The 13,893-nt window shown below is 34.8% G+C and overlaps 1 protein-coding gene across 2 annotated transcripts in view; it reads left to right on the top strand.

Moving 5' to 3' along the window:
- The window catches only part of COLGALT2 (collagen beta(1-O)galactosyltransferase 2), a 132,447-nt gene that overhangs the window by 80,293 nt on the left and 38,261 nt on the right, over positions 1-13,893 (top strand). For both annotated transcript variants that reach the window (XM_027868586.1, XM_027868587.1), the window contains exon 4: positions 9,443-9,577. In XM_027868586.1, coding sequence (XP_027724387.1) covers positions 9,443-9,577 — 135 coding nt within the window. The remainder of the gene's footprint in view (positions 1-9,442; positions 9,578-13,893) is intronic.

Here is a 13,893-nt window from a genome sequence, read left to right as displayed (position 1 = left end):
GTATTTCTCTAAGTATTAATGATTTGAAGCACTTTATCATCCATTGTTAACCCTTATCATTTCATCTTCCAAAAACCACTCGTTCATATTCTCTGATCATTTATGCTAGGTAGATAGAACTCCAGACCTGGAATGAATTAAAATCCAGGCTTAAACCCTTACTAGCTGTGTGACCTTGGGCAAGTCCCTTAACCCTGTTTGCCTCAGTTTTCTCATCTGTAATGAACTGGACAAGGAAATGGCAAACCACTTCAGTATCTTTGCCAAGAAAACCCCCACAAAGAATTGGACGTGACTGAAAATGACTCAATAACAAAATCCTCCAATCACGTATATATTGGTCATGGCTCTTGAACTTACATCCAAGATGTGTAGGGAATTGATAGAAACTTATCAGACCTTTATCAAAGATATTTGAGGTGAAGATTTTTCTCTCATTAATTTATGTTATTCTCTTGGTAGTGACTTTGTTTTTGCAAAAGTTCTTTGATTTCATAGAAGTAAAATGATCTGTTTTGCCTTTTTGTGATCTCCCATATTTTTTATTTGACTAAATTTTCTCCAAAAACATAGATCTGAAACTGTCCCCTTTTTTTCTAGTCAAAGTTGTGTTGTTTTTTTAAATGATGCAGCCCTTTATTTTAAGCTGATAAAATTTTCTATTCATATCCACTTATCTATTCTACATTTTTTGGTGCTTTTATAAGTTTTTTTTCAACTCTTGAAAGACTTTAGATCTTTATTCAATTTACTGATAAGGTTTCTAATCAGATTAATTGCAGAAAAAAATCAATCTATTGTTTTTTTCTTTAAAAAAAAAGTCTGTTAATATTTATCTCCCAGAATAGTTTATGTAGTCGCATCCATCTACTTTACCCTCAGTAATTTCTTCCATTTGTTATTTAGATAAAAATTTATCCTTCTTCCACATCTGAAGTAAACTTGCTATTCTCTTTTCTTTACTTAAAATTTTTTTAATCACAGTAGCATAATTCGAATTTATTGTTGAATATAGTCACAGGAGGTGACCCAGTGTTTTCAAAGGCTCCCAATCTTCTGGGAGGATAAGTTCTTGAAGATTCAATCAAGCTGGGGAAGTTTTGAGTAAGAGCTTGACATGAACTATTCAATATATTTGTCATTTGGAGACAAGGTCAGCTGTTTAGAGAGGCTCATCATCTGAAGGTGATGATTTTTTTTAAACCATTACAATTCCTGTCTTCTAAGGTATAAAAGGGTTGTGACAGGCATCCATGCAAGGATTAAATGCATCCACAAAAGCATAGATCCTGTGCAGTCAAAGCAATAGACCATAAGCTGCGACCTTGGCATTTAGACTTGGTTTTTGCCATTTTGCTATCCACTTTTCTTAACAACTGTTGCAAAGAAATGGTTTCTTTCCTCAAAGATTAATAGCTTTGAGTTTATCAAACATTTCTCTTTTCTATCAATTTGTTTTTATTTCTAGGATCTTTGTTTTTGAAAATCTGTTTTTATATATTGAGAGGCCAAGAGCAGATAGTTTAAAAAAAAATAAATGCCATTTTATAGTATGTATCAAGTTTGACAAGCCAAGTTCTCACTCATCTTTTTTTCTTACTCTTTGATATTTTTGCCCCCTTGTTTTTTCCATATAAAATTTGTCTTACTGGTTTATATAGTCTCAAAAAAATCTATAAGTCAATTTGGGAAACATCAGCATTTTAAACCGTATTCATTCATCTTGGGCCCATATAGGGAATATCCCTCTGTTTGGTTTTTTCCTTATTTTGGAAACCAGTTTGAAATTTTATTTGTAAATGTTTCATACATTTCAGGGCAAGTCAGTTAACCTCTTGGTACTCTAAGTCAGAGGTGTCAAACTCTTAGCCTATGGACAACATGTGAAAATCCCTAGTAGGCCTGAACCAGATTAAAATGTAATTGGGAAATATTTAACAAGATAAATAAAAATACAATACAACATAGATAACATTACTTTGTGGTTTTCTAAGTCAACATGCGGCCCTAGGGGGCTGATTCTCTTTGAGTATGATACCACTGTTCTAGGTAACTTTCTAAGACTGTAAACTATAGATAAGGCACTGACCTGTATTGGTAGAGGAAGCTTTGTCTTCTGGGAGTTCCTTCTATCAGAACATGTCCAAGGAGTTCTTTCTACTCTCATAGATCCAATCCCTATTCTTATTCTTGTCCCTCTTAATATAGCTAGAATTTCTAAAATTATATTAAGTAAAATGGGTGAAAGTAGAGCTCCTGGTTTTGTACCCTCAAATGGTAACAATGCTCCTAATGTTCCTCCATTATTTATAATGAAGACTCTTGGTTTTGAAAAGATGCTTTTTAATCATATTAAGGAAATTCCTTCTATCTCTGCCATTTTTACATTTTAAAAATTATAAATAAGTGCTATTTTATAAATGAGTGCTCTTTTCTAGCTATTTAAATGATTTGTATTGTATTAGATTATGTTCTGAGATTTGATTTCCCAATCTCTCCCAGTCTGGAAATGTAATGGCCACTTATGGGCCCAGTATCCATTCAAATCACAATCAGCCTGGACGTTTTTCCCTGCTTTCCTGTCTGAGCTAGTTATTCCCTCCTCAGGCAGACTGGTGGCCCACGACACAACATATTGGATTTTGCATAGACATCTAATCAGCTTTTTAGCCCAGCTGCAGTTCAGAATTCCTGAGATTAATCCATCCACCAGCTTCTGTTTCCCCGGGAGCAGGAATTACAGCCTTGTACCACCACATCTGGCTAATCATATGATTTTTACTCTTTCTCTCTTACTGATTTATTATGTGAATAGTTTCCTTAAATTTGAACCACCTTTTCATTCATAACACAAATCCTACCTGGTCATTATGAAATGAGTATGGACACGTGTATATTATTGTGATTGCCTTAGGGGGCTGCAATGTATATAAAGATTATATACTGTACAGTACAGCGTATGCATATGTATTGATACCTCATATATACACATAGATGGCTATATAAATAAGCGATTATTTGTTTTCCTCCTGAACCATTTCTTGCATTCTTTTCCAAAATCTACTTCATTCTCCTTCATAAATAATAAATTTAGATAATATAATACTTTATATTTTAAAATATTGTTATGATATATACTATTATATCATGTATTATGTATGTACATACTTGTATGTATTTATATATAATATACTTATATATAATATTTACATATACTATTATATTAATATATAATGCTATATACTAATATATAATATACTATAATGTTTATATATAAATACTCATATATAATATACTTATATATAAAATTTTATAAATTTATCTTATTCATTATGATAAATAATAAAATTTTCTTAATACATAAGCTGGAGAGTACAGAATTATTTTACCTTTCTCTCTTTGAGGGAGGATTAACATGCATTTTGCACACGGATATTTTAATTGCTTCTGGTGAAAAAAAAAAACATAGCACAAATTCTTCAGAATATTACAGCATTCCTCTAGCCCACCATATCAACTGACAATAAGATGCTTTGTTTTCTTGTAACCCTTGCTCCTAACTCCCCCTACTAACCGCCATCACCAATTTCATATCATCTCTATTGAGGAATTTCTCACTGGGCCTCCTAAGTGAGATCTGTGCTGTTGATTTTAATCACAAGACTTTAATTACAGACTTTGCTGCCCTTATTCCATTATCCTGCACTGCTTGGCCAGATGCATTTGTCTTCCAGTTAGCCAACACCCTAATTCAGGTGGCTATCCTCAGCTGCTCCTTGCCAGAAAATCTTATGAAGAAATCCAGTTTTAGCTCCTTCTTGCCTTTTCCTTTCTTTTCCCTCTTCTGACACACTTGTCAGATGTTGCCTAATAGGCGTTTATTTCTTTGCTGTGTTATTGTAGTTGGTCTTTAGAATTGCAGTTGTGTTTTATTTTGTTGATCTACTTTGATTTCAGCTGTGGTTTTGGTTGTTTTTTTTTTTTAATTTTGTTCCTTATCTGATTATTTTTTAGCTACAACACCAACTTATTTTTCCCTCCTTTTCCTCTGTATAGTAAAGGCATTGAGCACTTTACATTTGCCTATTACAAATGTTTTGACTGAATCATATGGATTTGCAATTCAATACACATTTAGTTAGTGTCTGTTTTTGGCAAGGCATCATGATAGCTATAGAGGGTAATACAAGGATTTAAAAGTGAAGTCTTTGCTTTCAAGGACCTTACATCCTAGTAGGAAGATATGGTTCATAACATAGATAAGTAATTGCAACTTACATGTGCTTAGCACAGTGTCTAGCACAGAATAGTTGCTTAATAAATATTTATTGACTGACTAATTTAAAGAAAGTGCTGACAACTGCAGAGCCCAGGAAATGCCTTGGTTAGTAAGTGGCACCTTGGCTATGCTTCCAAGGAATCGGGGAATTCTAATAAGAAAAAGTGAGGAGGGATTGGATTCTAGATATGGGAACCACCTATGCAAAAACACAAAGGGTTATATTATTGTATTTTAAATGTTCTGTCATTGTTTATAAGTATTTACATAATAATACATATCTCATAAGGTTGATAAGAGGATCAGGTCAGATTGATGTTTCATGAATGTGAGTTGTTATCATCATCATCATTACTTTTTCCATAATATTCTCTCCATCTCTCTGTAAGAGTCAGCCTATTCATTATTCTGTTCAAATAAGTAACTCATTTATCATATTCTGATAATAAATACAGTGTGAACTTTGTCATAATTAGTTGTATATTTCTTTCTTATAAAACTCTAAGATTTTATTTTATTAACTTGGCCACTATATACTTTTATTCACATGCATTTTCATTTTTATCTTATTTATCTTAATTTATCTTAATAAACTCTACTTTGTATTCAAATTTATAATCCCACTCACTGTAGCCCCAGCTTTACTTAGATTGTCTATTGTTTGATATCTTTTTGACCAACCTTTAAATTGATATCCACATAAATATTTTGTATTAAATATATTTCCATTAGACAACACAATGATTCATTCTAGTTTCAAGGACATTTTATGATATTTTTCTCTTTACAAGGAGATGCAGTCCATTTACATTTAATGTTAAATTTGTTATTGACTTACCTTTTTTTGCAATTGTTTTATATTGTTGGAAGGCAAGTTAAACTTTCTTATTTTGCTGTACTATTTTGGTAACTAAACTTAATTTAACAAAACTAGACACAATTACTATATTTTGTGTGATTGCATGTGCAAATTTCCCTAACACTTGATCCCGTAGTTGATGAAAGACAGGTATTCTCTTGTAGATTCAACAGACTCTGTCTTTTCACCACCATTTTCTTTATGAATCTGAAAACCTTTTTGATTTTATGACTTAAATCTTTGGAGATTTGTATCTCTTACATTACAATTTTAATCATAGTCTAGTTTGGAAAGATATTTACACTCAAGTCCTTTTCTCCATTAATTCTTTGGAATTGTTTTGAATTTTAAATGTCATTCTCTTTCCATCAATCAGAATGCTTAAAAACTGATTCTGAAACTGAAGCTCATGTTTTCTAAACTCATATGTGTTAGCATGCTTGGGATTCTTTCCCTCTTCACTTCTGCCTCACAAAATCCCTAGCATTCATCCTTCACAATGAGCTATAAGTACACCCTCCTCATGTTGCTTTTCATGTTTCCCCCCCCCAACTGCTCATATCATTCTTCCCATCATATATTTAAACCCTTTGTATTTATTTTGTGTTCATTCTGCATATACATTTTGAATATACTTAATACATGATGTCTCTTCCACTAGAATGTAAGGTTCTTGAGAGCAAGGCTAATTTGATTTTTTTTTCTCTGCATCTCCAGAGTCTTAATGCAGTGCTTGGCACATAGTAGGAACTTAATATATGCTTGTTGATTTATTGGTTAGTTGGCGCAAACTTTATTTCAGCTTCTTTTGGCTTTTTTATTTTGGTGCTTTCATTTGTGGTTTCTTTTTTTTTTTCAAGGTGGCTTGAAAGATGACTTACGTTACTACTGTGGTTTTGAAATTTGAAGATAATCTGCTGGGTTGAATTTGAATTTTAAATTTATTCTTGTTATAATTCTTTGGATTCTTCCCATATGTAGAATACACTTATTCTTGAGAGTGCTAGGAATTTTCTTGAATAACTCCTTTTAAATATCTCCACTGGAGACCTTTAAAACTGAATTCAGGTCTTTAATTGCACATTTTTCTTTGTTGTGTTCAGATAGTCCTTTAGTTGTATCTGAGATTTATTAGTTAAAATTATGTATTCCTTTAATTTCTTCCAGGACGTAATTTTTAATGTGTTTGAAGCTTCCTTGAAAGATTTTCTTCTTTGAGAGAATTCACCTTTTGGGATTTCCTTGCATTGTTTTTAATGTTTCTTCCTTTGGCCTTTCTCCAGGAATTTGTCCTTGCTTCTCTTAAATTTCTATTTTTAAAATTATTTCTTTGGTTTTCTCATTGCCTTTTAATTTTTCTTAAAATGTGATTTCTTTTTATTGTTGCTTTTACAATCATTTGGTTTGCTCATTGCCTTTTTTGATTTTTCTAGACATGTGATTTCTTTTTATTGATTATTATTATTTTCAAGGGGATTGTGAAGAGTTTTGCTTTCTTTTGTATTCTCTTTCTGACATTTTGGATGCTTTCTTTTTTAAAAAACCAAAGAGAGATAGTAAAGAGAGCATAGCATAGGAATAGTTATCAGGATTCCCAATTTTTGTCCTAGCCTCACTAATAACTCTCTCTGTTTCAACTGGTGAGAAAAGTGGTCTTTTGCACAACTCTGCTATGCCATCTTACAGTGTGAGAAATGGCATTAAAGAATCTGTGTCCTCATGGGAAGCTTTGAATAAGGCAAAATGCCTGAAGAGTTCTGAGCTCTTCAGAAGAAAGATTCCTCTAATTCATACAAGACAGAATGATTCTTATGGAAGCCAAAACTTCATTGCTACAGTTAAAATGTGAAATTCTGTTCCATCTTAGCCTTTGTCCCAGAGAATACACATACTCCAAATGTTTAGGGAGAGAATGGAGTCTCTTTCGCTTTATTTCCACAATGTCTTCTACTTATTATGCTCAGTTCTAAGGGGGAAATTATTGCCTCTGAATTGGTTCCAACATTTTTTGAGTCTTTTAGAATAACTCAGAAAAGTGCCGGTTTGGTTATGTAGGCATCATCTTATCATCTTTGTCCTCTCAAGAGTGTACTTGGTTTCAATGCAACTGATGCTGTCTAAGAGTAGAACTGTTGTATGCACATCTGTGCTACTCCCATGAATCAAGCAAGAGAATTCTCTGATTATCCCTGTGAAAACTAAAAAGGGCTGCTTTCCATAGGCTTTTATTTTTGTTATGTGGTCTGGAGATCCAGGAGAAATTTTTTTTGTTGTTGTTTGGCGGGAGTGCTTAGGAAGGGGACAAAAATGATAAGGTGTGTTGGTTGTTTGATCCTGGTAGCCACAAGACTCTAGTACAAGGTGTTCCATTACAGCCATAAACTCTTATTTCCCTCTGTATGCACACTTTACTCCACTCTCCAAGAAAAGAATCTAGTATTTTACATTATCTCTCTACTATGCAAGTCACTAGCATATCTTGTAAAAAACATCACATTTTATTAAGAATATCTAGAAGCTAATTGGCAAAAAAAATCTTTGCAGCAAATTTCTCTGATAAAAGTCTCATTTCCAAGATAAACAAAACTGACCCAAATTTATAAGAATGAATCATTTTGTAATTGATACATGGTGAAAGGGTAAGAGCAGGCAGCTTTCAAAAGAAGAAATCCAAATTATAAACAAACATGTAAAAATGACCTGAATCATTAATAAAGAAATGCAAATTAAAGCAACTCTAAGGTTTCACCTCACACCTATCAGACTAGCAAAGATGACCAAAAAAAAAAAAAAAGGAAAATGACAAATGTTGGCAGGGCTGTGAGAAAACAGGTATCCTATGAATTGGTACAACCATTCTGGAAAGCAATTTGGAGCTATGGCACAAATTACATACCCTTCCCCAAAGAGGTTAAAGAAAGAGAGAAAAAATCTTTATGTGGAAAAATATTTGTAGCAGCTCTTTGAGAAATGTCAAAGAACTGGAAACTAAGGGAGCATCTATCAATTAGGGAATGGATGAACAAATTATAGATTGTGAATGTAATGGAATATTATTGTCTGGTTTAAAAATGACAAAAGGGATGGTTTTAGAGAAATCTAGGAAGATGATGTATGTGAAGTGAGCAGATCCAGGAGAACAACATTGTAAAGACAAATAACTTTGAATGACTGATGAAGTCTGGACAATGCAGTAACCAACTATGATTCTAACAATGAAGCGTATCATCCACCTCTTGATAGAGAGGTGATGGAACCAAGATGCAGAGCACACATTTTTAGACATGGCGAATATGGGAATTTCTTTTACTTGACTTTAGATATCAATTATAAGGTTTTACTTTTCTTCTCTTTTCAGTTTGAGGGGAAAGGAAGTAGGAGCCAGAGGAAATAAATGCTTATTAATTGAAAAAGAAAATAAAAATTCAAAAAAGTATATTTAATATTTTATAGATATCTTAATATAGCCATATAATTTTAAAGACTTTTTTTTTTTACTGGCCCTGTTATTTAATCTGATATCTGTAAACACCTGTTGAGGAAGCTTTCTCAACCAATGCAGCTCGGTCCACTGTATAGCAACTTACAATTTTCAAGAGTTGCTTGGGACACTGAAAAGTTAAGGTCGCACAGGTAGTATGTAATAGGAGCCGGAACTAAACCTAGGTTGTTCTAATTGCTTTCTGGTTACTACACCACGCTGCCTCTCATAAATATCATATGAAAAATGCATAGAACAGTGCCTGGCACATTATTATTTAATAAATATTTATTGATTGACTGGTATTTTTGGTAAATAGATTGACTTGAAAATGTCCAGAAGCTTCTGAAAACATCTGTTGCCTAGATTTTCTTTAGCATAGCAAATTTTATTGTATCTATATCAGGAAAACAATCTTTAACCTAATAATTACCTCACTGAGTAATATTAGATATGATGCTATTCTTTAAACTCAGATGTTGTCCATAATAATAAAGTGTTATCAATGACTGATTCCGAACCAACCTGGGTAGTGAACTTTATGACTTGACTTTGCCTGAAGTCTGGCAAAAATCTGTCTTGGGGGATATAGAGGTAGGAACCAGCCTTCAAATGAGACCAGGGATAAAAATGTTAGTTACATGAAATTGAGTCTGTGAGTCTTGTATTCAGACAAAATTTCTCAGTAACCTTATTTTCTGGAGAGGGAAGCCCAAAATAACTAGCTTTGTATATGAGGAATAATTTTCTGAGTGTTATATCCATATTCTTTTCTCTGACATTGAAAAATGTCTCACTTATTTTTTTTCCTTTCTCTTCTAAGTTTATAGATGTTGACAATTTCTTGACTAATCCACAAGCCCTCAATCTGATGATCGCTGAAAACAAGACGATTGTGGCCCCGATGTTGGAATCTCGAAGCCTCTACTCTAATTTCTGGTGTGGAATCACACCTCAGGCAAGTTGTATTGGGCAGTGCCTCGAGGGTCATGGGTAGTAATGAAGCAATGCTCGATCCATAGCCTTCTCTTTCTGTCCCCCCTTCCCCCCCAACTCTATTGTGAAACAATTATGCAAGTTTTTGGTTTTTTTCCAGAAAGAAAGAACTGTTCAGCTAAATAAAAATCTCTCGCCTATGGCATCATAGTAGTGGTGAGTTACTCATCACTGAAAGTGGTGAAAGTGCTCAAGCAAAGGCTGGATGAGTTAAGTCAACAAGTCAATGGCCATTTATAAAGTGCTTACTATGTACCAGGCTCTGTGTTGGGACAACTTAGAGGGGATTCCTGCTTTGAGTGCGAGGTTAAAATTGATGACTTTCTAGTTAATTTTGCTTCTCTGAACCTCAGTTTCCTCATTTGAAATTTGAGGAGATTGGAAAAGGCAATAGATTCCTGGATTTAGAGCTGGAAAGAACTTTTTTTTTGAGGCAATTAGGGTTAAGTGACTTGCCCAGGGTCACACAGCTAGTAAGTGTTAAGTGTCTGAGTCTGGATTTGAACTCAGGTCCTTCTGACTCCAGGGCCAGTGCTCTATCCAATGCCCCATGGAAAGAGCTTTAAAGATCATCTGGCCCAATCCTAATTTTTCAGATGAAGAAAGTGAGGATAAGAGAAGTTATATAACACCTTTAAATAAAGATGAAAAATAAACTTAGTCATATTTAGTAGGAAAAAACCCCCACAGTAGTAAGTAGCAGTACTGGAATTTGAACCTAGGTCTTCTGACTCCAGATGCAACATTCTTTCCTTGGCACCCTGCTGAAAATGAACTCTGAGGCTCTTTCCAGCTTGTAAATCTATTATCCCTATGGAACTCAAGTCCTTTCTCATACTAAGGTTCTTTGCTTCTGGGAACTTGGCTCTCTACCTTGTCTACCATATATTCAGGGAGCATCCAACATGGGATGTGCCAAGAGCCTTAGAGCAGGTTTATGCTTTAATAGTTTAAGACTGCCCTAAGACTTTTGGGACATCCTGTAATTTATTTGGGAATGATGAGTTTTAAAGAGATTAGCATATATTGTGAAGTTCAAAGGAACACTAAAGGAGAGTATAGTAGGATTTGGGGATTTGCTTTTGTAAAATTCCGATTGTTTTTTCCATTGATCAGAAAAAGGGGGTGGGGTACAAACTATTATAAAATTATAGATTCTAGGGACCTTGGTGGATAGAGGGCTGGGTTTGGAGTTAGGAAGGCCTGAGTTGGGCCCTTGAGTGTAACATGAGGATAATAATAGCACATACCAGAATAAATTTGAGAGAATATTTGTAAAGCACTTAGCAGAGTGTCTGGCACGCAGTAGGTACTATATAAATGCTAGCTATTAAGGGCAGCTAGGTAACACAATGGATAGAGCACTGGGCCTGAAAAGGGAAACCTCTGGCTTCAGACACTTACTGGTTCTGTGACCCTAGGCAAGTCACTTAACCTCTGTTTGCCTCAGTTTTTCCATCTGCATAATAGGGATGATAATAATAACACCTAGCTCCCAGGGTTGTTGTGAGGATCAAAGGAGATAATAGTTATGAAATGCTTAGTGCAGTGCCTGGCACATAGTAAGTGCCATATAAATGTTAACTATTATGATATGTAGACTGGAAGATTTCAGAAGGCAGCCAGTTCAGCACTGTCATCATACAGAAGAGAAAATGAAAGTCAAGTAGTTTTTACAATGTCTCACAGATAGTTAAGCATCAGAGCTGGGATCTGAAGCCAGGTTTTCTCATTTTAGATCTAGCGATCTTTTAAATAGCCCATGCAACATTTCAGATTGCCAGCTTCCCTATGTACCAGCCCAGCTTGGATACCCTAAGCTTGGAATTCCCTCAGTTTAATGCACATTGATAGCTGGCATTTTAGCATTTTATTCGTGTATTAGGAAGAAAAATTAAAGTGACTTTGTGGTATGTTTATGGACTAAGATGACCCAAGGGCCAAAAAGAATTATTTTTTAAAAAGTTAACAAATGGCTTTCCAGAATGCAGAACTAAAGGGCTGAATTCTTAATCCATGTCTTACCAGTGACTTGAATTTTGAGCAGAGAAAAGGAATTAACTTTTTGTGCCTGATTTTTCCCACTTCTGAAGTAACATTTCCTTCTCCAAGTTATCATCTACACATCTTAGTAGGGGTGTAGTAATTACCAGCGAGTTAATATTTATTTAAAAAAAAAACCTTTTAGCTCCTTGGAAAAATAAGCTCTGTTATTTTAACCTGGAAAAATTTTTGAAAGTTCTCAACTAAAAAAAAATCAACCACCCTAAAATAGGAAAGGTGGCAAAATAACACTGAGAATATTGAAAAAGAATTTTGTTTTGACTGTGGCTCTGTAAGCCCATGCCCTAAGAGTGGTATATCCCAGCTTCTAGTTTTTCTTCTATTTTTTGTATTTGCTTTATTCATTCATTAAAGAGTGTGTCGTGCCCCAATTAACTAATACAGCGTAAGTAAACATAAAACATTTTTTTTGGTTTTTTGTTGACTCTTGCCTTTCACCTTTTGGCTTCATGCCACTCCTGGTCCTGGTCTTGCTGGGAGGAACTGGTCTGATGGCTGAGTGTCATCGTGGAGAGACTCACATGGCCAGAGCTCTCCCAACCAAGCTTTTGCTCATCCAAAAATTATTCCAGAAGCCTTTGGCTGACTAATGGGAACACTCACTAACAGTGCCTTATTTATACGGAAAATGGGAGGGGGAGCAAGCGGAGAAATGTCTCATTAGCCCTCCTCTTGTCTACAGAAGGCATAGTTTTACTGTAAAGGTACTCAGTTCCCCATTTCTAAAATAATTCTCATCAGAGTTTTGGATTTGTCAGTAACTATATCTGATGACTTAGAATCATCTTGGAGCATCTTAGCCCACAAATATACCACAAGTCACATATGGTGTGTGTGTGTGTGTATACATATATATGTATACATGTATATTATATATGTTCCAATTGTTTCTGACTCTTTGTGACCTCATTTGGGATTTTCTTGGCAAAGATACTAGAGTGGTTTGTCATTTTACAGATGAGGAAACTGAGGTCAACAGGGTTAAGTGACTTGCCCAGAGTCACACAGCTAGTAAGTATCTGAGGCTGGATTTGAACTCAGAAAGATGAGATTTCCTCTATCCGCTATACCACCTTGTGTTCTTAAGTGACTTACCCAGGGTCACACAGCTAGGAAGTGTCAGATCACATTTGCACTCAGATCTTCCTCACTCCAGATCCAGTACTCTATCCACCGTGCCACTTAGCTGCTTATGGATGTATACTAAAATTTATATTTATATATGTATGTGTGTGGAAGTGTTGCTGTGCATGTGTGTGAATATGTATGTATGCATTTGCTGACTCAGTCTATTCAATTTAGGCAATACTTGGCACTGGAAATGTTAGAGAATAACTGAGTAATTTGATTAAGTTTCATAGAGGTGCTAAGAGATTCTAAAATGAAAAGCTTATGTAAAGCATAGTGTTTATACAATTATTCATTCTTGCATCTCTCCATTCATTCAATAATCACTTTTTAATCATCTACTATGTATAGGCTTTTGTGTTAAATGGGAGAAGTGGGGAGAAGAGATGCAAAAATAAAAATTTTAAAAACCAAGCCCTGCTCTCATGGAGTTGACACTATAGTAAGGGGACAAAAGACAGATACGTGGGTAAATGTAATACAAATTTGACTACAACTGTGTTATCTAAGGATCCTATTGGAATAGAGTATGAAATGCTTACAGGTGAAAGAATTTATTTAGCCACTGTCTGTTGTGCCAGACCCCAAAAAGGATCCATGAGGAGTACATGACACAGTCTCAGTCTTCCAAGAGCTTGTCACATAATACTTCATGTGACTGCAAAGAACTGTACACATCAGAATTTCCACATAGAGATGGATGCTGAACCTTTCAAAGTGTTCACCTTGTGCGACTGCACACTTATTCCAAAAATAAGCTGTGGAACTACCATTGCTCCAATCATCATTGGTACCTCCTTTGGAGGACAGTGTTCTGAGAACCTCCATCACATTCTTTTAATTAATAGTAACTGGCGTCTAAATAGTGTTTCAAGATTTGCAAAGTGCTACAAAGTTACAGTCAAAACAACCAGATGGTGCAGTGGATAGAGTGCTGGACTTGGATTCTAAAAGAACTGAGTTCAAATCCTGTCTCTGTTATTTATTAGGTATGTGGGCCCTGGACGAGTTGTTTTGCCTCAGCCTCAGTTTTCTCATTTGTGAAATGGGGATAATAAGAGTATCTATGCAGCTAGATGACTCAGT

The sequence above is a fragment of the Vombatus ursinus genome, unplaced genomic scaffold (assembly GCF_900497805.2).
Source record: "Vombatus ursinus unplaced genomic scaffold, bare-nosed wombat genome assembly UNPS02014789.1, whole genome shotgun sequence".
Lineage (NCBI taxonomy): Eukaryota > Metazoa > Chordata > Mammalia > Diprotodontia > Vombatidae > Vombatus > Vombatus ursinus.
The sequence above is the reverse complement of the archived record's forward strand: the minus strand, read 5'-3'. Positions and strand labels throughout refer to the sequence as shown.